The sequence below is a fragment of the Macrobrachium nipponense genome, chromosome 7 (assembly GCF_015104395.2).
Source record: "Macrobrachium nipponense isolate FS-2020 chromosome 7, ASM1510439v2, whole genome shotgun sequence".
In the NCBI taxonomy this organism is placed as follows: domain Eukaryota; kingdom Metazoa; phylum Arthropoda; class Malacostraca; order Decapoda; family Palaemonidae; genus Macrobrachium; species Macrobrachium nipponense.
In genome coordinates, this window is record NC_061109.1 from 11640300 (window position 1) to 11663212 (window position 22913).

A 22913-nucleotide genomic window follows, 5' to 3' on the forward strand; every position below is an offset into this window, starting at 1 on the left:
GGCTCCTGAGGCCAGACTTAGTAAGAATAATGTTTTCCTTAATATCATCATATAATTGCATGAGTCATTGTCAGTATCTGAAGCCAGTTTGAGAACGTCATTCAAGAACCATGAAATTGAACTATGCCTTTCTGAAGGTCTGAGCCTAGCACAAGCTTTAGGGATAGACGAAAAGTAAGTCTGTTAAGTCTATCTTAAAGCCAAACTGGAAGATTTTCTTTAAAGCTGACTTATTGGTTGTAATAGTACTAGCTGCTAGACCTTTTTCAAACAGGGATTTGAAAAAGGATATAGCTAGATTAACTGACATGGTTCGAGAGTCCGTTTCCTTCAGGAAATTTGCTAGTTTTTTAACTGCTGCGTCATATTGGCGCAATGTTGATTCCCTCTTATCCGATTCTAAGAAAAGGATATTTTGGGGATCGATATTTGCATCTCTCTTAGCTGCGAACTTCATGAAGTCCATAAGTTAGGGCTTTGAGAGTTCCTGAGGAAGTGAACACAGTCCTCATTTGAGACAGTTTGGGGTCCGGGATCCTTTGAGGCCGAAGACCCAATTTCCCAGGAGAGGGTACCAATTGCTCATGGGCCAATCCGGGGCTACTAGAGCAACTTGTCCCCTGAACGACCTGAGCTTGTTCAGGACTTTCAATTGAAGATTTACTGGAGGAAAGATGTATATCTTTCTCCATTGATTACCAGAGGGTTCAGGTTGGGGGCCACATAGCAAAGGGAGCTTGTGGTTGGATTGTGACACGAAAAGATCCACCTGGAGGCCTGCGGGACCTTTTGGCATACCCACTGGAATGAGCGCCTGTCCAGGGACCACTCCGATTCTAGAGGAACTGACCGAGACAGAACGTCTGCTATCACGTTCCTTACTCCCGCCAGATGAGTGGAGGATAGATGCCATTTGTACTTGGCTGCCAGAGAGAAAATGGCTATCATGACATGGCTCACATGTCTTGATTTGGATCCTCCCTTGTTGATGCAGTGTACTACCACTGCACTGTCCAATACTAGCTTGATATGGGAATTCTTGGCTGGTAGAAGCCTCTTCAGTGTGAGAAATACTGCCATAGCTTCCGTAGTTGTTTATGTGAAGCCGGCGGAATTGAGGCGACCAAGTCCCTTGAACTTTCTTGAATTGGGAATAACCACCCCAACTGCTCAGGAGAGTTCCGTGTGGATAAACCAACCAACGCCGGAGGAGGGAATTGGAGAGGGACTGATTTGGACAGGTTTTTGGCCTCCGCTCAGGGGCGGAGACGTTTGCGAAGAATCGGCTGGATGCATGACAACTTGTCTTGAGATTTGATGTTTGCTCTTGAGCGCCAAACTCTATTTATATCTTTTAACCTTGCCTTCAGCAGAACATCTGTGACTGACGCAAACTGGAGGGAACCTAGGATTCTTTCCTGGTTTCTCCTTGATGTCTGTTTGCATTTGAGGAATTGCCTTATTGACTTGGCTATTTCTTTCCTTTTGGCCAACGGAATTGACAGAGTGTGGGAGTTCATGTCCCACTGAATGCCGAGCCACTGAAAACGAGATTCCGGCGTTAGCCTGGACTTGACTCTGTTTATTTGGAACCCCAGAATGTTCTCGAACTTGAATTACTTTGCTCGTGGCCCTGAGGCATTCTTCGACGGTTGTTGCCCAGATGAGCCAATCGTCCAGATACGCTACTACCATTATCCCTTGGGATCTTAGTTGTTGCGACTACTGATTCCGCTATTTTTGTGAATACCCTGGGGGTTACGTTCAGCCCAAAGGGCATCACTTTGAAGGAGAATGCCTGGTTTCCTAGCCTGAAGCCTAGATATGGGCGGAAGTATCTCGCAACTGGGATATGATAGTATGCGTCTGTAAGATCGATAGAGGTGGTGACGGCCCCACGGGGAAGTAAGGTCCGCACCTGCGAGATAGTCAGCATTTTGAACTTGTCGCAACGAATGAATAAGTTTAGACGGGACAAGTCTAAGATTATTCTTCATTTTGTTGAGCCTTTCTTTGGCACACTGAACAAGCGTCCTTGAAACTTTAAATGTTTGACTCTTGACACTGCTCCTTTCTGAAGGAGTTCTTGCGCATACTCTGTCAATTCCTTTGTTGGTTCTTGAAGGAATGTTTTGGATGGAGGGGGACCTTTGATCCAACTCCATCCCAGCCCTTTGGACATGATGCTCTGTGCCCAACTGCTGAATCCCCATCTGTGCCGATAGAGGAACAGCCTCCCTCCTACCTGAGGGTTCTCACTGATTTTGGGCAGGGCGTGATCCGCATCCTCCATGGAAGTGCTTTCCCCTGCTAGGTGTCCTTCTGCCACCCCTCTGGCGAAATGCACCTCTAGCTCTACTTCCTCTCCCAAACCTGTTGAAGGCTTGGAATGCCTGCCCTTCGAAAACAGGATTGAAGGCCGGAGATACAGCATAAGAGGTCGAGGGCTGGTTTTGGGATGCCAGCAGGAGAATTGGTTGGGCTTGGTTCTTTGCCCGCCGATGGCTGAACCACCTGGGACATAGGAACTGCCTGAACAACTTGTTGTTGCTGAGCAGCCTGGAAAGGTGGGAACTTCCTGGGCTTCTTCAGCTTCTTCGTGGTTGAGGGGGTAACTTCTGGCTTCCTCTTGACAGAAAGTCCCCAGCAGACCTTAAGGCTCTGATTTAGCCTGGTCGCCTCATTTTGAACCTCGTTCACCACAGATTCGGGGAAGAGGTCAGCGCCCCAGATGGAAGACGCAAGTAGCTTGTTCGGCTCGTGTCTGATTGTGGCTTCCTGCAGGACGTGCTTCCTGCAGTTGCGTCTAGCTATTATAAAGTCGTAAAGATCACACTACTCTGTGTGTTTGCGCCTTTGCTAATAGCTTGAACAGAGGTTCCGTCCCGTAAGTGATTGCGGCAACCTCTGTCATAACTAGGGCGTTCAAGGTCCTCCCTAACCTAGTTCTAGCGTCAAACTCCGCTTGAATCAGGTTATCTGGCAACCTCGGGAGTCTCTCCCCAAATTGTGCAATAGCACAATCTGGTTTGAGCTTCCCGATCGTGAAGGTGGCCGGTAGATTCGCCCAGAGGCCTTCGTATCCTGGAAAGAGTAGAGATGATGGCTCAGACTCTCTCAGTTGAGGCATAGGCTCGTCTTTCATGGCGGCCTGAAAAGTTACCTTAGCCAGTGGTGTCTCCTCCTCTGATACAAAGATGGTGAATGGGCTTTTGAAAGCCTGAAGCTTGGTATTGACGCAATCCCACTCTTCAAGGCTTCTAACCCATTCCCTCTGAGCTTGATCCCGACTGTAAATAACTGTTTCCTTTGGGATCCTATCCTCCCTCCTCATCGCTGTCTCCGTCAAGCGAGCATAGCCCATGAAGGGTGGTTGGAGATTGGTGGGGTGGAACTCGAGGTCCTCTATTCTCCGAGTTCCACAATCAGGGATGGAAATCATTCCATCCTTGAAGGGGGCAAAAGCTGCGACCCTCCAAGGATTGCTCATGGTGAAGGGAGGGAGAGAGTTGTAGTCCGTCATGGTTGGTAATCCGGTACCTGCTTGAGGAAGAACTGCTGGGGGATTCTCCCTGAGCCCCGCCAACAGATTCTCCTGGTTTGCCAGCCTCTCCGAAATGTTCCGGATTGACTGGCCGGACTCCTCAAACGAGGTGGAGATGGGTGAAAGCATCTGTTCTAACCTGTCGTTAACCATGTTACCGACTAGGTTTCCCACCTGTTACATAACACCGGCGGTGAATGCCTCGGTGTCGAAGGGACTGGGTCCCTGACTTACACAGGAGTCTTCGGACGCGCTCCGGCAGACGTCGAAGGCTCTGGCTCTGTTGAAGCACGGGCCTTCTCTTTAGAGGACTTGCCCTTAGACCCTTTAGAATGAGAAGTCGAAGAAGACTTCGATTTCTCTGCTCCGGGTTGGTGAGCCGGAGTCTTATGAGATGATGAGGACGAGTCTTCTTAGAAGACGTCCTCTGTAGAGTCTTCTGCTCACGCTGCCCTTTCACTTTAGGGATAGCTGAAGCTGATGACGTCTTCGCCGGAATGTCTGACTCAGAAAAGCCTTGAAAAGAAGATGAAGAAGGAATAGGGGACGAAGATCCAGATAAGCCCAAGGGAAGCCCTTGAGCTCCTAGCAAACCTACCTCAACTAACAAATTACTGTCACCTACCGCCATAGGCTCTACATTTAAGTCAAGTGCCGCCACATCCTCGGTGATCTCCGGGGTCCCTTGGTCCGCCAATGCCTGCGCCACCTGCTGCTGGATAGCGGCGATGCACGGAGCTGCCGCTGCTGGGTCGACGTACCCGGTCGACTTGCCGCCTGGGAAGAGGCGGACAGCCATACTCTTGTCTAGGATGTATGGCTGCCCCTTGGAGACGTTCTTCCCAAAGTCCTCCTACCCAGGCCTTCAAGGTAGCCGATGCGGCGTCCTTCACGGCGGTAGCCTGAAAGAGAGGGTCATTGTAGTCCTTACAACGAAACCCGAAGATATGTGATTAACACTTAAGACTAAGTAATATTTATATCACTTAACATATTGCTTATAACAGTGTGAGTATACCAAGAACAGTTATAAGTATATTACTCTGGTATATACTTACTCCAGCGGTAAACTGATCCACTAGATCATAACAAATGGAGCAGGCTTTGTGGTGCCATACCACCAAGTCGTTATGGCGGATGGCACAGGGAGCATGGGTCCGGCAGACTTCGTGACCACAGGGATCCTGTAAGATGGCGTTACACCCCGGTTCTTGGCAGTTGGTAGCCTGTAAGTGGACAGATACATGAGTATTGGCAGTTACTAACAGGGCTAACCTGCTAAGAGAAATTATACTCCGCTGCATGCCGGAGTGAGAATTTTTCTGGGCATAATCCTCTCCTGTACTTCGTAAGAGATAGTCCGTAAGACGTGGTAAACTGGTCCGATAAACACCGGTACGTCGGAGTGAAGATTTCCTTCAAACCAGTTACCTGCTCATATACCGAGGGAACACCGAGGTGAGGGTACAAGCACAGCGGAGAGACACAAGAAGATTAACCCAGATAATATTAACCAAAGCTGGTGAAGCGTAGCTCCGCCTTACAAAATTTTCGCCAGCCGACGGAGAACCCGGATGGTGAGCGGGCGCTCTGCCAGACTAGCAGAAAAGTGATAACAGAACAATGAAATAAATAAAATGCATTATAAATATAGATAACATAGATGCATGTGAGAGCTACTCTCCGCTACCCCCCACAGAGTCCGCCGTAGAACGGATGGGGAGGGTAGACCGAGGGAGGAGAGAGCTACAACGAGACCCGAAGAGGACCCAGTACGAGCGGGCGGGATGGCCAACCCAGCCCGAACGCATGAGGGACCCCCACCGGGTCCCAGGGAGAGAACGGTATACGAGCCAGGCTCAAGACACCCCCCCCCCCCGTAACTCCCGTATCCTCCCTGGGAAGGGAGGAGGAGGGGAGGAGTGCCCGGTTGGTTGCCGTGGCGACCGTGATGCGCTTGTAGCGAGGACTGCCTCCCCCCCGCAGAGGGGAGGGAGGCAGATGGGGGACTGAGCTGGTGGCTCATGGTGATCAGCTGGCCCACCGCGAACGTGGTTGGACCACGCTGGCAAATGGGACAGACAAAATGTAGCCTAGCCTAACACGAACCGTCTCAAACATGCAACACAAACAGAACACATCGTAAAATTAGTAATAAAACAGAAAGGAAGGAAATCGAGAGTAAAGAAAAAGGGGGGGCGTCCAGGAGAAGTTAGGCTAGCCTACCTGGAAGGTAGGTAGACCAACAGCTCAGGAGCTGGCCTCTGCCGATACATAAAATGGTGGGCGACGGCCAGGGTGGCAGGACTAACAGACCTAGACAAAGGAACATGCATGCATGAACACTGGGCTAAGACATAGGCATAGGATTCCTAAAAGTGCGATGTGATAAAATAAATGATAAAATAGCAGCACATTTCGCACCACGCTTAATGTAATCATTATAAGAATCATAAATACTGCACATTAATAGCGACAACGGTATGGGAGACCGAAGGAGCTAGCAAAGAAACACGAGGCGAGCCGGCATGGCAGACCCCGAGGCCAGGCAAGGAGGTGCCGTTAATTAACCTAAAAAACGGTTGAAAACAGATCCTGACTGGTTAAAATTACGTGTAACCTTTCGGCAGTACTTAACTTAGCTGTGGCAATAGCTTGGAACTCCATGATGTCAGGTAACTCCAGAAAAAAAAAGCACGAACACAGAGCTCAAAAATTCACGTGCGTGCGGAATGTTGCTAACGAAAAGGATGGCCACGAGAGGCGCTGTTGTCGGCGTGGGTGGGTGAGTAGTAGTAGTTGTTGGCGCGGCCTGTGTACCAGCTCTCTCGGGGAGGGGGATTTTGTTGGAGGAGAATTCTAAATGACAAGAGGTCCATGGTAGTGGTCTCACTCGCCCCAGTACCATACCGACACCCTCTTTTTATTTAGGATGAGCGAGTCAGGATACTCTGACATCCCCCTCTTTTATTTTTCTCTGGTAATGTTAGTATCATTTACCTAGAAATATGAACTGAAGGGATATATTTCAAGAAGCGACACGGACTGTGCCCAGAAATGAAATACAAAAAACTATCATGTTTTGGTTTGGAAAAATCAGCTGATGGAGTAGATTTATTTTCTCGTATGCAACTCAATTAAGAGCGATTTTCTTGCTTCTATTTAGTGTAAATTAATCTCTAGAAATGCTATTTATATGGGACAAGGTTATATTTCATTATATGAAGTGTTTAAAAGTACGGTGACCAACATCCCCAGTTTCTGGGTACAGTCCCCGTTTTCAGTGACGTGTCCCCAGCTACTGCTGTCCTCAGAAATGTCCCTGGTTTTCACTGTTACTGAAAGATCAGAAATTGGAAACGGGGAAAAAAAAAAAAAAATGTTGACCAAACTATACATAGTTGGCACACCTTACTACTCGCTTTGTACAGTGTATATAACTAAGGAAATGATAAACAGCTTTGCATGGCATAATTTGTGAGTACCTTCCAAGAATATAAAACCAAATTTACTGCCAAACCATCGTCAGTATCGTCATGCTTGTCCCTGACTCCCCTCTTGCCTTCCTGCCAGCAACCAGGTAGCACCACTCTCTGCCATCCTGTGGTGTTTTGCCTGTAGATAATTTAGGATAAATATGGTTAGAGAAACTTTTGAATGCTGGTTTATGAATGGTAAGGGCAGTGTCCCTGTTTTAGTTTTCAATGACAAAAACACATATTGTTTTGGAGGTATTTACGCCTCTGAACCAAAAATGTCAAAATATGATTTAAATAAGTCTTCTTGTTAAACTAGATTTAGTTTTTTTTGTTTTTTTTTTTTTTTTGTTAATAGATGGCACCATTGTGATCATGTTTTGGCTTGGAAAAGTCTGGTGACGGAGTAAGTTTATTTCCCTAGTTGGATAGCTAACCCACATAGTATATCAATTAACTCCTGCTTTGCTGGTACTGTTGGCCTGTTAAAAGTGATTAGTGAAATCTGTCATGTTTATTATGCATGATAAGTAAATTTTTTTAATATAAAATTTCATATTTGCTATTATACACAAAAAGTTTTTAATGTCACCCCCTCTGTGAACTTGAAAATTCTATAATTAATATGAATATAATTTGAATGTAATTAATTTTTCCAGGGAATACAGCATGTTAGTTTGAATACTTTGCTTAGAGGTTTGCCGCGGCTGTTGACAGATCCAGACTTCTCTAATATTATATTACCTCTTCAGCAACAAATGTCAGTTACCCTTCCAGCATCTTTTGAGTCATTAGATTCTCACAACCCTTTTTCTAAGTAAGTCATAACTAAATTTGTTTTTGTGGTGAATATAAAAATATACAGAAAGTAAGGTTTTGGCACAGCTGTTTGATGAAATATAGTTCTTTTTATTTTAAGTTCTAGGATCCACTATATAAACATTTAATATTCATCTGTCTGAAGAATATGAACTGTTATCTAATGGAAAGATTCTTATATTTTAAGGAACCAAGTTTACTTAGAAAATATTGAGGATCAGATAGAAATTATGCAATCTCTTCAGCTTCCCAAGAAGATTACTCTTCTTGGCTCTGACGGGAAACCATATATAATGATGTGTAAACCAAAGGTGAGGATATGAGAGTAAAATAAAGAAAAATGAGTGAGTTAAGAGGTCAGATGCTATGCTGAAAATCTTCAGTTGGTGTCAGTAAGAATAGATTTGGTTAGTTCTTTGTCATCCACCTCATTGAAATATGAATAAAGAAAGAACTTGCGGGCCTATAACCTGTTGCATGTTGTTAAAAATCATAGTAAAGTTCATGAGTTATTTCCAATTTTTTAGAACATTTTTGGATGTAGGTTAAAACATCTGCCTTTGCAAGGGGGATCTGATCATTGAAGCATTGTTGTGTACAGAGTGACTGTAACTTTTATTAAATTTTGCTGGTATTGATGATAAAATTTATTCAAATCAGAATTAGAAGGAAAGTTATTGGGTTGGGGGGGTGCTTAAAAAATCAAAAGTGATGTGAATTGTTAAAGATGACCTGTTTACTCAAGAAGAGTAAGAAAGAATTTAGTCATAAGGAATAATTGCCGAAAGCATTTGTAGTTCTGAATACTCAGAAGTCGAAAGCCCATTAGGTGGCCTCTCTTGTTTATCTAACCATTTGGAACTGTAGTGTAATGCTTTATGGTAATACTGTAGAGGACAACGTAAAGTGTGATGGGAAAATAAAGTGACATAATTACTTATGCAAGCATTAGTCATAAATCAGATTTCCTTGTTAATTCTTGTCTTGTACATTGTATAGTTAGATTTGATACGCAGCCAAATTTCAGTGTTGTATAATTTATTTGAATTTCAGGATGATTTACGTAAAGATTGTCGTCTCATGGAGTTCAATTCCTTTATTAACCGATGTCTTCTTCGGGATCCTGAATCAAGAAAGAGAGATCTTCATATTAGAACATATGTAAGCTTCTATTAGAATATACATTTCAAAGTGTTGTTATTTTGTTGTTCACAATAATATATGTATTCTTCATCATCTTTCCTGTCTTCCTGTCCATTTTTCATTTAGTTCTCTAGTACTACCATGCTGTTTCCATACTCATCTTTTATATATTGTTTTGTTTTATTATTCCTGTACATTTTTGTAACTACAAATATCTTTTTATTATTCTTTAAATCATCCATGAGTTCACTCCTTATTTCAATCCAGGCATTTTTCCATGCTCTTACCTTAACCTCTTCTTGATTTTTAAAAAAGTATGTACAGGTAGTTCCCGGTTATCGGCAGACTCGGTTAATGGCGATCCGGTTTTATGGTGCTTGTTTAGCGCCATTAAATCAGCGATTTACAGCGCCATAATGCACCTATTTGAGGTTATCGGCGCCGATGATAGAGTTGTGGCACTGATACATACCTAACAGAGTCACCATTAACCGGTTATTGGTGCCAAAATCCAGTTATTGGCACCATAAAGGCCATAAATCACTGAGTTTCAGTTAATGGAGAATTTCGCTCATCAAGTCCATTGGAATGGAACCCCTGCCGATAACCAGGGACAGCCTGTATTTTTAAGTCTGTTGATTTCTGTGTTTCAACCTTCCTCGCTTTCTTAATTTAAAAAATGTTTTCAACTTAACTGCATCCTTTACATCTTGATTCCACCAAGCTGTACCCCCTTTTCTTGCTGCCACACACAAACTTGCAGCCATGTACCTCCCCTCCCGTGATTGCTTAATATTAAGACTTGGGATTACTACCATATATAGACCTGAAGTAGACCTCCAATAAAATGGAGAGTTTTTTCCTAAAAGTAATTCTTTTACTAGATATGAATTTTTTCATTATGGGAAAAAAATAAACCCTATAAATCAGGAAAAAAAAAATAAACAAAAATTGGAAAAAAGGGCTCCATCTTATTGTTCTATAATGTCTTTCTAAGTTATATACCAATTTGGTTCATGAAACTTACCTGTCAGATATATATATAGCTGTATTCTCTGAAGTCCGACAGAATTTCTAAAAACTTACGACACACGTAGTGGGGAGTATGGTGGTTAGTACCCCATTCCCGCCGCTGGGGAGGCGGGTATCACGGAACCATTCCCATTTTCTATCAGATTTCTTCTGTCGCCGGTGTTGTAAACATCTGTTTACAGCACCTCCTGCCTCAGGATTTGGAAAACTTTATTTGCTTGAGTATCCTCTTGACTTTTTGGTTATTTGTTATTGGATCGATAGCTTGGCATACGTGACTTTGGATTGTTTTTGATTCTTTTGGCTTGGGTTTTTTTTTCCTTAAATATGTCAGGTTCTAGTTCGGCTAGTGCCAGAGTGATGTATGAAAGACGAATGCAAGGTGAGGTTACCAAAAGCTTTGGTGGATCCTCACACAGTGTGTAAAGGTTGTAGGGGGCAAGTGTGTAGGTATGATTTTCGCTGCACGGAGTGTGAAAGTTTGAATGATGCTCAATGGAAGACTTATGAATCCTATGTTAATAAATTAGAGCGTGATAGGATCAGGAGGTCTTCCTCCAGGAGTAAATCGGGTAGTAGACAGGGTAATAATGTAAACACTAACCCTTCTTTAGATTTGTTGACTCCTAACCCCGTAGTGTTGCCTTCGGGCCCTCAAGTGGTGTCTGCGGAGGGTAATGCCCTTTCGCTTATTTTTAGATTCTTTGAAAAACTCTGGAATCTAAGGTTCTAGCCCTTGAAAACAGGGAAAGTGCTAAGTGTAGTGATAGTGCCCCAGTGAAGTGGAGTCGTCGATCGGCCCTATAGACGCTCTAGGCTGGGACCTCTGCCGGACTCCCAGGACTCAGGGAGAGGGCATGTCGAAGGCCGAAGGAGGGTTACGGGGATCCCCCACCGATCTGACGTCCCTTCAGCAGTACCTGTCGACGCTTCCCAGGCTGCTAAGGAGCGTGCTCGAGCACGTGTCCTAAAGGATTGTTTCTCGTCTTCCGACGCGTCCTCCCCGCCCGCAAGGGGTGGGAATCTCGTTCGGATTCGCGACGTTGAAGAGGACGTTTCAAGATCAGGACGCTTCACGTCATGCTTTGTCGGATTGGCATTCTTCTCCGGAAAGCGTGTCCTTTCCGCCCCTGAAGAAGACTAAGTCGTCTTCCGATGAGGACGTCTTTGAGCGCCCCAGTCGCTCTAGAGCTAAGGCTGTTCCTGGGAGAAGGAAGAAGGCGTCCCCTCGCCCTCACCTTCTCGCAGGCATGGCTCTTCTCCTCGTATAGATCCTTCGCAGACGGAGGTAATCCTTGCTTTGCAGCGACAACTGGAATGCTTTTACTTAAGCAGAAGGAAACGGTTTCTGGCCGTAAGAAGGATGATAGACTTCCGATCAAGAGATCAAGACAGTCTTCTCCGCCTGCTCGTCTTTCGTCCCCGTTTCATGGTATTTCGTCGTCTAGACTTCGTTCTCCCCAGCGTTCGTCTAGAGGTGGAAGTAAACGTCAGGAGAGAGAGAGGTTTCTTCAGTCTGCCCTCTCTTCTCGACGTGAGGACGCTCGGCGTTCCGACATCGACGTTTCTGATGAAGATGCTTTAGTTTCTGACGGACGGAATTTGGAACGCACCGCTCCGCTTCGTCATGCTTGTGTTGACGTTCATCGGGACGCTCGTCAAGTGTCTATTCCTGTATCTTCGCGGGACGATCGTAGAGACGCTTCGAGGGACGCTAGGAGGGACGGTCCGCTCATCGCTTCGTTGGACGCTCACTTGGACGCTGATTTGGACGCTTCGTTGGACGCTCGGAGGGACGCTAGGTTTGACGCTCCGATGGACGCTATTAGACATCGTCGTAAGAGCGTCTTGGACGCGAGTACGGAAGTTCGCTCTCGATCGGACGTTATTCCCGAGTCTTTAGATGACGCTAAACGTCTTCCTTCGACTTCGCGTTCTTCTCAAGTTGTGATTGCTGCTCCTGTATCGGCTAGCGAGTCTGTTAAGGATACGTTACCCTCTTCTTCTCGTCATCGGTCTGATAGGAGACTTGGAGTGAAAGGTCTTCTTCCTCTTTCTTCGGAGGTTAACTCGGGTAAGGAAGAAGGGGAATTGAGCTGTTCTTCGGAAGAGGTTGATGAAGAACAACCCTCGACGTCGTCTTCTTCAGACTATCTAGTTTTGGCTCGGCTGCTCCGTGATTCTTTTGGAGATACCTTCCTTCCTGCTGCTCCTCCTTCTCCTCCATCGCAGTTTTCGTCGTCGAAAGCTAAGAAGACACCAGGGTTTGTTAAGATGAAAACGTCTTTGTCTACCAAGAGGGCTTTCCGGAAAGTTAACACTTGGATGGAGACTAGGAAAGCTAAAGGAAGCACCACTTTCGCCCTGCCTCCGTCTAGGCTTAGCGGTAAGGCAGGGATGTGGTATGAAACCGGTGAGGAGTTAGGTTTGAAGGTTCCGACTCAGCACAGGGAGATTTTCGCCAGCGTTGTAGATGCTTCAAGAAGAGCTCTGTTAGCCTCAGCGAAGGTGTCGTGGACTACGTCAGAGATGGATCATCTGTTGAAGGGTCTGTTTAGATCCTTAGAAGTATTTAACTTCTTAGACTGGTGTCTCGGAGTACTAGACAACCAGTCGCGTAAGCCAGATTCGATCAGCTTGGGGGAGCTGTCCAGTGTTTTGTCATGCATGGACAAGGCCGTCAGGGATGGCTCAGAGGAATTAACATCTCATTTTCAGCAGGCTGTTGAAGAAGAGATCGCTGTATTGAATTTTGCGGCTAAGTCTGTCTCTCCCGCACAGAAGACAGAACTTTTGTATGCGCCGTTCTCGAGTCATCTCTCCCCAGGCTTTGGTGAAGGATCTGGCAGTAAGTCTGCAGGAGAAAGCTACTCAAGACCTTTTGACGCAGTCGTCGAGACGTCCTGCTGTACCTTCCACGTCTTCAGGAGTTCAGTCGTTTAAGAAGCAGAAGCCCTTTCGTGGAGGATCTTCAGCTAGATCTGTATCCCGAGGAAGAGGTTCTAGAGGTAGAGCCCCGGCTAAGTCCAGGGCAAGAAGTGAGAATGCGTGCCTTCAGTCACCGGTAGGAGCCAGGCTTCAGTTGTTTGGAGAGCCTGGAGAGAAAGAGAGGCAGACACCGGTCTCTCAACATCATAGAGAAGGGGTACAAGATTCCGTTCGTAAAGCCTCCCCCTCTGACTTCCACTCCCAGGGACTTGTCCCCGTCGTATCCTCAAGAAAAGCAAAGGATTCTTTTCGATCTGCTCGAGCAGATGCTCGAGAAACGAGCAGTGGAACAGGTCTTAGACCTGGCTACGCCAGGATTTTACAACAGATTGTTTCTTGTTCCGAAACACTCGGGAGGGTGGCGGCCAGTCCTTGGACGTAAGTCGTCTGAACCTCTATATAGAAAAGCAAAAGTTCAAGATGGAGGACACCTCAGTCAGTCTAGGGGCCGGTTAAGACCGGGGGATTGGATGGTATACTCGATCTTCAGGACGCATTACTTTCACGTCCCGATACACCCCCAGTCTATGAAGTACCTTCGGTTCGTCCTGAAAGGAAAGGTGTTTCAGTTCATGGCTCTTTGTTTCGGTCTGAGTACGGCCCCATTAGTGTTCACCATCTTATGAAGAATGTGGCGAGGTGGCTCCATCTTTCCAACATCAGGATCTCGCTCTACCTGGACGACTGCTCATACGAGCTTCTTCGCAGACCCGGTGCCTGAAGGACTGAAAACGACTCTGTCTTTAGCTGCGTCCCTGGGACTTTTGGTGAACTTCGAAAAGTCACATCTGACCCCAACACAGTCCATCGTGTATCTGGGGATTCAGATGGATTCAGTGGCTTTTCGGCTTTTCCGTCCCAGGAACGTCAGCAAACAAGGCATAGAGAAAAAAGTGTCAAGCCTTTCTAGGAAGATTCATGCTCGGTGAGGGAATGGATGAGTCTGCTGGGGACCATTTTTCCTCGCTGGAGAAGTTTGTTTCCCTGGGGAGGCTACATCTCCGACCTCTTCAGTTCTTCCACCTGTCGGACAGTTGGACAGAGAAGGACACTTCGATATGATCCTAACCATCTCAGAAGAGGTGAAGAGCCATCTAAGATGGTGCTCGATCCGTTAAAGCTCTCAGAGGGCATATCCCTCAAGCTTCGGAACCCCGAACCTAGTGTTGTTCTCCGACGCGTCATCCACGGGGTGGGGAGCAACACTAGGGGGGGAGGAAAGTGGCAGGCACCTGGGAGGGGAAAGGGGAAAACAGGTTAGCCTGGCACATCAACTTCAAGGAGCTGGCAGCGGTTCAATTAGCGCTCCAGTTCTTTCAGGACAAAGTCTCCCGTCGAGTGGTTCAAGTCAACTCGGACAATACCACAGCCCTGGCATACTTGAAGAAGCAAGGAGGAACTCACTCTCGCTCCCTGTTCGCTCTAGCGAAGGAATTCTGAGTTGGGCGAAGGCAAGAGAGATCACGATCTTGACAAGGTTCATTGCCGGAGTCGAGAACGTCCGGGCGGATCTCCTCAGTCGACAAGGTCAGTTGCTGCCGACAGAGTGGACCCTCAATCAAGACGTATGCCAGAGAGTGTGGAGTCTTTGGGGACGCCCCTTGGTGGACGTTTTTGCTTTTTTTAACCGCAAGGACGACGAGACTTCCTCTTTACTGCTCCCCAGTTCTCGATCCGGGGGCAGTAGCAGTAGACGCCCTGGTATGGGATTGGACGGGCCTAGACCTCTACGCATTTCCCCCCTTCAAGATTCTGGGGGAAGTGATGAGAAAGTTTCACAGCTTCGGAGGGGACGAGTGACGTTAATCGCCCCCTTTTGGCCTGCAGCGATCTGGTTCACAGAGGTGATGTCCTACCTGGTGGATTTTCCGAGATCTCTCCCGTTAAGGAGAAGATCTACTCAAACAACCCCACTTCGAGAGGTACCACAAAAACCTCTCCGCTCTGAGTCTGACTGCGTTCAGACTATCCAGAGTTGGCCAGAGCGAGAGGTTTTTCGAAACCTGTGGCTAAAGCTATCGCCACCGCGAGAAGACCTTCGTCAATCGCGGTTTACCAGTCGAAGTGGGCAGCTTTTAGGACTGGTGTAGGAAGAAAGGAGTTTTCCTCTACCACGACCTCTGTAAGCCAGATCGCCGACTTCCTTCTTTATCTCAGACGAGATTTAAAGCTCGCAGTGTCTACCATTAAAGGCTACAGAAGTCTTGTCTGTAGTTTTCGACATAGAGGTCTTGACCTGGCTAATAATAAAGACCTTCATGATCTACTGAAATCTTTTGAGACCACTAAAGTACCGATGGCTAAGTTGCCTTCGTGGAATCTGGACGTGGTTCTCAAGTTTTTAACGTCAAGCCGCTTCGAACCTATTTACTCTGCCTCTTTGCGAGATTTGACGAAGAAGACTGTATTCCTAACTGCTCTGGCGACGGCGAAGAGGGTTAGCGAGATACAGGCGATTAGTAAACACGTCGGCTTCAAAGGGCATAATGCAATCTGCTCTTTGAGTATGTCATTCCTGGCTAAGAATGAGAACCCTTCCAACCCTTGGCCTAGACGTTCGAAATAAAAGGTATGGCAGAAATCATTGGTCAAGAGCCAGAAAGAGTCCTGCCTGTCCTGTTAGGGCTCTTAAAGAATATCTTCGTAGGACAAAGGAGTGTAGAGGTTCTGCAGAGAATTTATGGTGTTCGGTTAAGAGGCCTAATATGCCCATGTCTAAGAATGCACTGGCATTCTTTTTGAGGAACACCATTAAGGAGGCGCACGCTTATTGTCAGGATAGTGGACTTTAAGCTTTTAAAAGTTAACGCTCATGAAGTAAGGGCTATTTCGACTTCTATAAGCCTTTCAGAAAAATATGGCTCTCAAAGATATTTTAAGTGCCACTTTTTGGAGAAGTAACTCGGTGTTCGCCTCGCACTATTTACGGGAGGTCAGAACGACATATGAGAACTGTTACTCTCTTGGACCATACGTCGCCGCAGACACTATCTTGGGGGCAGGAGGTAGCACTCATCCTTTCCCATAGAAAAGGGTAGGTGAGTTTTTAATGTTCGCAATGTTTATGGTTGTAGGGTCGGGCCGCCGATGCGGTCTTCCCTTCTTTTAGCCTTTGGTATATGGGAGTATTTGATTAGCTAACTTAGGTGGTGGTTTTGCCTCCCGTTGTCCTCTTGAGTATGGTCATGGTCTAGTCACATTGTGGTCTCATCCCCGTTGGCAGATCATCTAGAGCGCACCAACTAAACAGGTCTCTACCTTGTTGGTAACTCTAGTGAAGCAGATGCAGGCTTGGGTGACAGTAATCACGAAGTCAGCTATGCTAACAGGTAAGGAACCAAGATGTCAATCATCTACTATATATGTTTCCTAAATCCTTTTCTGTCTCTCCCACGCCAAAGGTGGGATTCAGCTATATATTATATGACAGGTAAGTTTCATGAACAAAATGATATTGTTAAGATACAATAAAGTTTGTTCATACTTACCTGGCAGATATATATATTTTAAGTACCCACCCACCTCCCTCAGGAGACAGTGGAGATAGAAATCTGATAGAAAATGGGAATGGTTCCTGATACCGCCTCCCAGCGGCGGGAATGGGTACTAACCACCCTACTCCCACTACGTGTGTCGTAAGTTTTTAGAAATTCTGTCGGACTTCAGAGAATACAGCTATATATATATCTGCCAGGTAAGTATGAACAAACTTTATTGTATCTTAACAATATCATATTTCAGTGCTATAGCTTTAAAACTAAAAGAGAAGATAGAATTTGAGGTCAATAGTTATAATTTTGAGATACAGGCATTCAAAGTTTTTCTTTGCATTCTTACAAAGACAGTGTTAATAAATCACAATTATTATGAATTTTATATTCCTTTTTGGGTATTAATAAACCAAGGATAAGGACGCGACCTTCTTATGCAAACACTCTTCTCTCCTCTCTCTCTCTCTCTCTCCTCCTCTCTCTCTCTCGTCTCTCCTCTTCTCTCTCTCTCTCTCTCTCTCTACTCTCTCTCCGCGGGAAACTGCTAATATCACTGATATTATGACCTTCTGAACTCTTGTTAGAGTCAGTTTTCTTTTTCTGTGTTAGCAACATGTTTTGTTTGTCTTTTCCTCTTTGGCATGATGAAAACCTTGCTGAAACAAAGAAAAACAGATGTAAAAGCAAGCGAATGACAGAGGTGAAACTCGAACGTGTACTCTCTCATGTTTCTGGTCGCACTGAAGGGTGTAAAGCTCAGTCTTCTCGTCTTGTGACTCATGGAATCTCTACAGATGCCATTGCTCACAATTTGTTTGATAATAATTATCAAAATTATTAAACGATAACAGAAGAAATACTGCATTTTCTTGTACGTATCAATGTTTTTGGCTTTTTGAGTAATTTTTACTAATTACCCTGTAACTATGAAAGTATGAGGAATTTTGACGAAATATTTCATATACATATTCTCAATTGCCATATGAAGCTCCATGAATTTTTTCATGATTTTGCATGTTTTGCCCTATATTGCCCAGCTGGCACCTTTAATAGTGATCCTGTTTTATGGGGCTTGTGGAGTGCCATAAAATCAGTGATTAATGGCCCCATAATGCACCGAGTTCCAGTTATCGGCACCACAAGGCACCAATAATGGAGTTATGGCCCCATAACATACCTAACAGAGCCATTAACCTGTTATCAGTACCACAAGCGCATAAATAGCTGATAACCGGGGACATATAATATATATACGTATATAATTTATATAATATAGGATATGTACTGTATATGACAGATGATGTGTTACAAGAGTATACTATATACAAAGCAAATGTAAGTGTGGCAGTAAGTCTCCATTGTTATGCAGGTGATTGTTGTTCCTGGAAGGATGGAAATTAAACTATTCCCTGGTGTTTTTCGCCTCGTTTGCTCCTGTCTGGCGACACGTCTGGTGGTCATATTTTCTGGAACACTTGCTTGAGAAGAGGCCAAAGGATTAACTAATTGATGTCATTGACGATCGACTGGTTAGAATAAATTAGACTAGCCTGGCGGCAGGCAACCGTAGGCCGACATTGTTTTGGACCGTAATATCATCGTTATTTCTTATCGTAGAAGAAAAGTCATAGCATATTTGGGATCCATGTGAAAAGTTCTTTTTTCTCTACAAATGATGTTCAAGACATTAGCATGGCTGGATATCTGGTCAGATATTCGGATCAAAATGGTACCTGGTAAAACAATCCCCTATAAAAAATACATAAATGGTCTGACTTTGGTTCATTTCAGTCCAATAGTTTTGCCATCTATAGCAAACATACACATATGCATACATAGTACGGTTACTAGAAGGACCTCATTAAGACTGGATGGTATGTAGCATAATTATTCATTCAAGTACAATCCAGTTTTAATGGGGTCCTTCTAGTAATTGTACCATTGCACAGAACAATTGTGTATGTGGTAAGTTAACACACATAATGGTACATACTTAGTCTGACTGTCAGCTTTGCATATAAGATAAAAGTACATGTTTATGAATTTCATGCATTGACTTATTAATATGACCTGTTTACTTGTGTTTCAGGCAGTGGTACCTCTCAATGAAGAATGTGGTTTGATTGAGTGGATAGAAAATCTTCATGGCCTTCGTCATATTATTTATCGCATTTTTGAAGGAATGGGTGTGTGTATGACGACCAGTGAAACTCAAGCAGCATATGTGCAAGTTAGATTCACCCCTTTCTAAGAAGAGAGATGTATTTGTTCAGATATTGGTACCACGTCACCCACCAGTGTTTGGAATGTGGTTTTTGAGAACATTTCCAGATTCTCAAGCTTGGTAAGTTAATCTTGACTTCTTATCACCGGGAGAAATTGAATTTTGTAGTCAAAACAGTACTCAAAAATGGCTTGATATATACAGGCAGTCCATATTTATCAGTGGTCTTGGTTAATGAGTAATCCGGTTTTATGAAGCTTGTCTAACATCACATAAAATCGGTGATTTATTTTGGGCGCCATAAGGGTCAAGTTTCTGTTATCGTCACCGTAAGGTGCTGATAATAGAGTTATGGCACCGTAACATACCTAACAGAAGCACCCCGCCGGGAACGGAACCCCCACTGATAACCAGGGACTGGAATGGTTTCAGAAGTTGCTTACTATAGTAGATTCACTTCACCCGTGCACTCTGATATCCAGCACTTCCTTACAACACTCCTGATTCGGCTGTTTGATAACGCCAATCACAGTGGGCTGGAAACTCTGAGTCTCCCGAGAGAGTTCACATAGGCAGGATGTATGTTCCACTTCTCCGCTTTCAAAAGTTATAACTTTCGTTACACCTCACTTTTACCCACAGAAAAGTAGTATTTCCCAGGTGCATCACTAAACATCGACAAGTTAATAATTTAAGAATTATGATGATATAAGAATTACGAAGAAAATTGTAATATATAATAAAAAGGAATAATGAGAGGGATGTAGAAGGACTGACGGTAGCAAAAGAAAAATCAGTGAGATGAATAAATTTCTTTCAGAAGGTATCAATGTCTAAGTAATGATTTTTTTTCACAGAGATTTCAAGTATAGGATATGAGGGGGGTGATGGTGATAATGATAGTGGTGATAATGAAGTCTTAAAATTCTTCCCTTCCCCCCATAAGACTTCTTCTATCGAAGGGTGTGATCATGATGATGATGTCATTGGAGATCACGTGAGCAACACCTGACTACATAAAGATAAGAGAGAAAGAGATTAATATTCTTATTCTTTTGCTTGTTATTTTCATATTGATAGCCCTGCCTATAATTTTTTTGGTAGCATTGTTTTCCATGACATTTAAACTACAAAACTGTATGAAACGATGATAAATGATAATGCACTGCGATCTCATGTAAGGAATGAAAGAATATATTTCATATTAAGAATTTTATGTTTGTTTCATTAGAAATAATTTAGAATGAAATTTACTGAAGAATCGAATACGTATTCTTATATCATTATAATCCTTAAATCATTGGCTTGACGATGTTTAGTGATGAAATTGGGAAACGCTCCTTTTCTGCTGGTAAAATTGAGGTGTTAATGAAAGTTATAATGTTTGAAAGATGTTGGAACATAGATATTGCTTATGTGAACTCTTGAGAGAGACTACGAGTTTTCCAGCCCTGTGTTGGCTTATGAACAGCTAATCAGGAGCATCATAAGGAATGGTGCTGGGCATGAGATGCATGGATCAAATAAATGTACTATAGTAGTTGGAAAGTATGGAGATTGAGGGTATTATTTCCTGCTTATTTCAGTGATGCTCCTAACAAGTTTTGTGAAAAGCACTGATTGTGTATAAAAATGAGTTATTTCAGTACAACCCCTATATGCAGAATTTGCATACCCCTACACTGCACTTATTTAATAGCGTAGTCGCTTGTTTCATCCTCAAGCAGTTACCCTTCGGTGGTCTACCAGAGCTCCATGGTGACTAAACTAAGGTCAAAGAATTCTATTATAGCTGGTCTCATGGCTGGGTATTGTGTTGAAGTGATAAACACTGTAACACCTAAAGGAGTATATGATAGACTCAGAGATAAGGATGCACTTTCCCGAATCTTTACAGCGACGCCATAAACCCTGGTTCTTCCATCGTCAAAACATGACTTGGCAAGAAGTGTGATTAATGCACTATGCACAATCCGCCATAGTGTCAACAACAGGTGCGTTTGGAGACCAAGAAACATTACTTTTCTTTGATTAAAGCAATAAAGTTTGTATTACCTGAAATTCTGAAGTAATTCAATGACTTCAATAGTGAAGATCACGGAAGCTAAAAAATAGCAAGATAAGTGCTTAATATTAAGTTCCAGTTAAGTTTTAGTATTAAACTTTTGGAATTTATGATTAATTCGCGTGGATGCCCAAACCTGGCCTCTCTTGCCATCCCGTGGTCGACACTTTCTAATCGTTGAGTTGCTAGTTTCATAAAGTGCAAATTGTTTGAAAGAATTGTCATTCTAACTGTATGTTTAACTAAAAGAAATGTTCCACAACGTATCATTAATAAAGGAAATCCTTTCAGATATATGACGTCTACAATAATCAAGGCAGTAAGTGAGAATAATTTAGACTAGATTAGTAGTGGATGTTTTCTGTAGCCTGTAACCTAGGATTACATATCCTTTAGTGGCCTAGCTTAGACCAAGGACCCTAGGATCAGAAAATAACAATATCTGGGCAAAATAAATCCATAACTTAGCTATAAGGCTACATATTAATAAAAAAATTTCCTTTTATTTAAGCCTGTACACTTAAGCATGATCTAAATAATCCAGGACTTTGCAGTACCTTGTATTAAGTGATCAATTTTTATGAAACATCCCGTTATTGGACTAAATTGTTTGCCTAGGTCAGGTAACTTAGGACTAGATGAAATAGTAATCTGTGCCGGATGAAAGCCCTAGCTTTAAGGCTATATACTAAGGTAATTGTGTTTTATGTAACCCATACCCTTAAGTGTGAATTTGATAAGCTATATTTGGCAGTAGCCCAGGTTAGAGTAAGTGATAACCTAGCTATAACGTTGCACATTAGTGAGTTTGTTGTATATTGTGGACCAAATAGCTTTGGATTGGATATAAACAACCTTGGTTAGACAAAAATAGTAGCCTAACTAAAAGGTTACATATTAGTAAGTTATTGTTTTTATATAGCCTATATATTTAGGAGTGATCTATAATAATCTGGATTAGGCAATATCCTATACTAGGCTAAGAAGGAACAAATAAGCTTAGGATTATTTATAAACATTATCCCAGGCTCAGTAGAATAACCTAGATTTTACAACTCGTTAGTCTATCTGTAAGGCTACACACTAATAGGGTCTTATATAGCCTTTGTCCTTGAAGGTGATATAAATCGGGAACAGGTAGTAGACTAACCAGATTAAGTTGGGAGTAATAGGCAGTGGTGTAGAATAGGTTAACCAAGAGCCCTCTAAGAAATCTTCTATTCTTAGTTTAACATAGATTATACTAGAAGCATTAACCTAAGCCACATAAAACAGTAGCTTGGGTTAGTTAAACAAATTGGTAGTTCGTAGCAGTTAGTCTGAATGACATGACAACTGGAATTAAAATTTCACATAGCCAGTACAATAGGACTACAGGGTATAAGTAACATAGCCATATATGGATGTGAAAACTTACCTGAACCTTGGACTGTTTAAGTTAAAATAATTTAATGAAATGTGTTACAACTGCATACAAGTTAACCTGTAATATGGAAACTGTGAGGAACTACAGAAGTGTCCCTCTTTAAAAATAATACTAACTAGCTTCAAATAACAACTTGTTTTATACCACTACAGGGCGGCTATTGTGGGGCCCATGGGACCCTCAGCTATAGTGTTCCATAGAAAATTGCTTGGTTTGCTCTTTGCCAGTGGGTATGGCAGCAAGTTTTGAGGACAAAACATCTCATTTTATGCTGTCTTGATGGGTCATAGGGTTCAGTAGAGGTGAGGAAGGGGGGAGATAAGATCTTTCCGGCAGAACTCCGGCAGCAGATATTTAACCCTTTCTCAGATCTAGATCTATGATTGGGCAAAACCAACTATGTATGTAACATTAGTCCTCAGTACCTCCCAGGTCAACCTTGCAGAGGAAGTATAGGAATCTTTACATGGGGGTGACGTTCTTACTAAGGAATACGAAGTGGACATTGCCAATGAAATGGCCCTGTTGAACTCGGAAGAATCAAGGAGAGAAAATTGCAGCTAGCCATGGGAGAAACCATCCACAAGGAATTCTATCCCTGATGCAGCTATCGATGCTGAAGAGGATCTTTCCCCCCAAAAAGGATATTAGGATCAACCTAAGTTTGACTGAAATGACAACATTTTCAGAGGGGTATATTAGTAA

General features: G+C 43.6%; 1 protein-coding gene across 1 annotated transcript in view; it reads left to right on the forward strand.

Moving 5' to 3' along the window:
• Nucleotides 1-22913, forward strand: part of LOC135217537 (serine/threonine-protein kinase atr-like) — a 796062-nt gene that overhangs the window by 766691 nt on the left and 6458 nt on the right. Inside the window, 4 exon segments of the mRNA XM_064253504.1 lie at nt 7680-7837; nt 8027-8150; nt 8893-9000; nt 18583-18837. Of these exon segments, the coding sequence (XP_064109574.1) occupies nt 7680-7837; nt 8027-8150; nt 8893-9000; nt 18583-18744 (552 nt within the window). The 3' untranslated portion in view covers nt 18745-18837.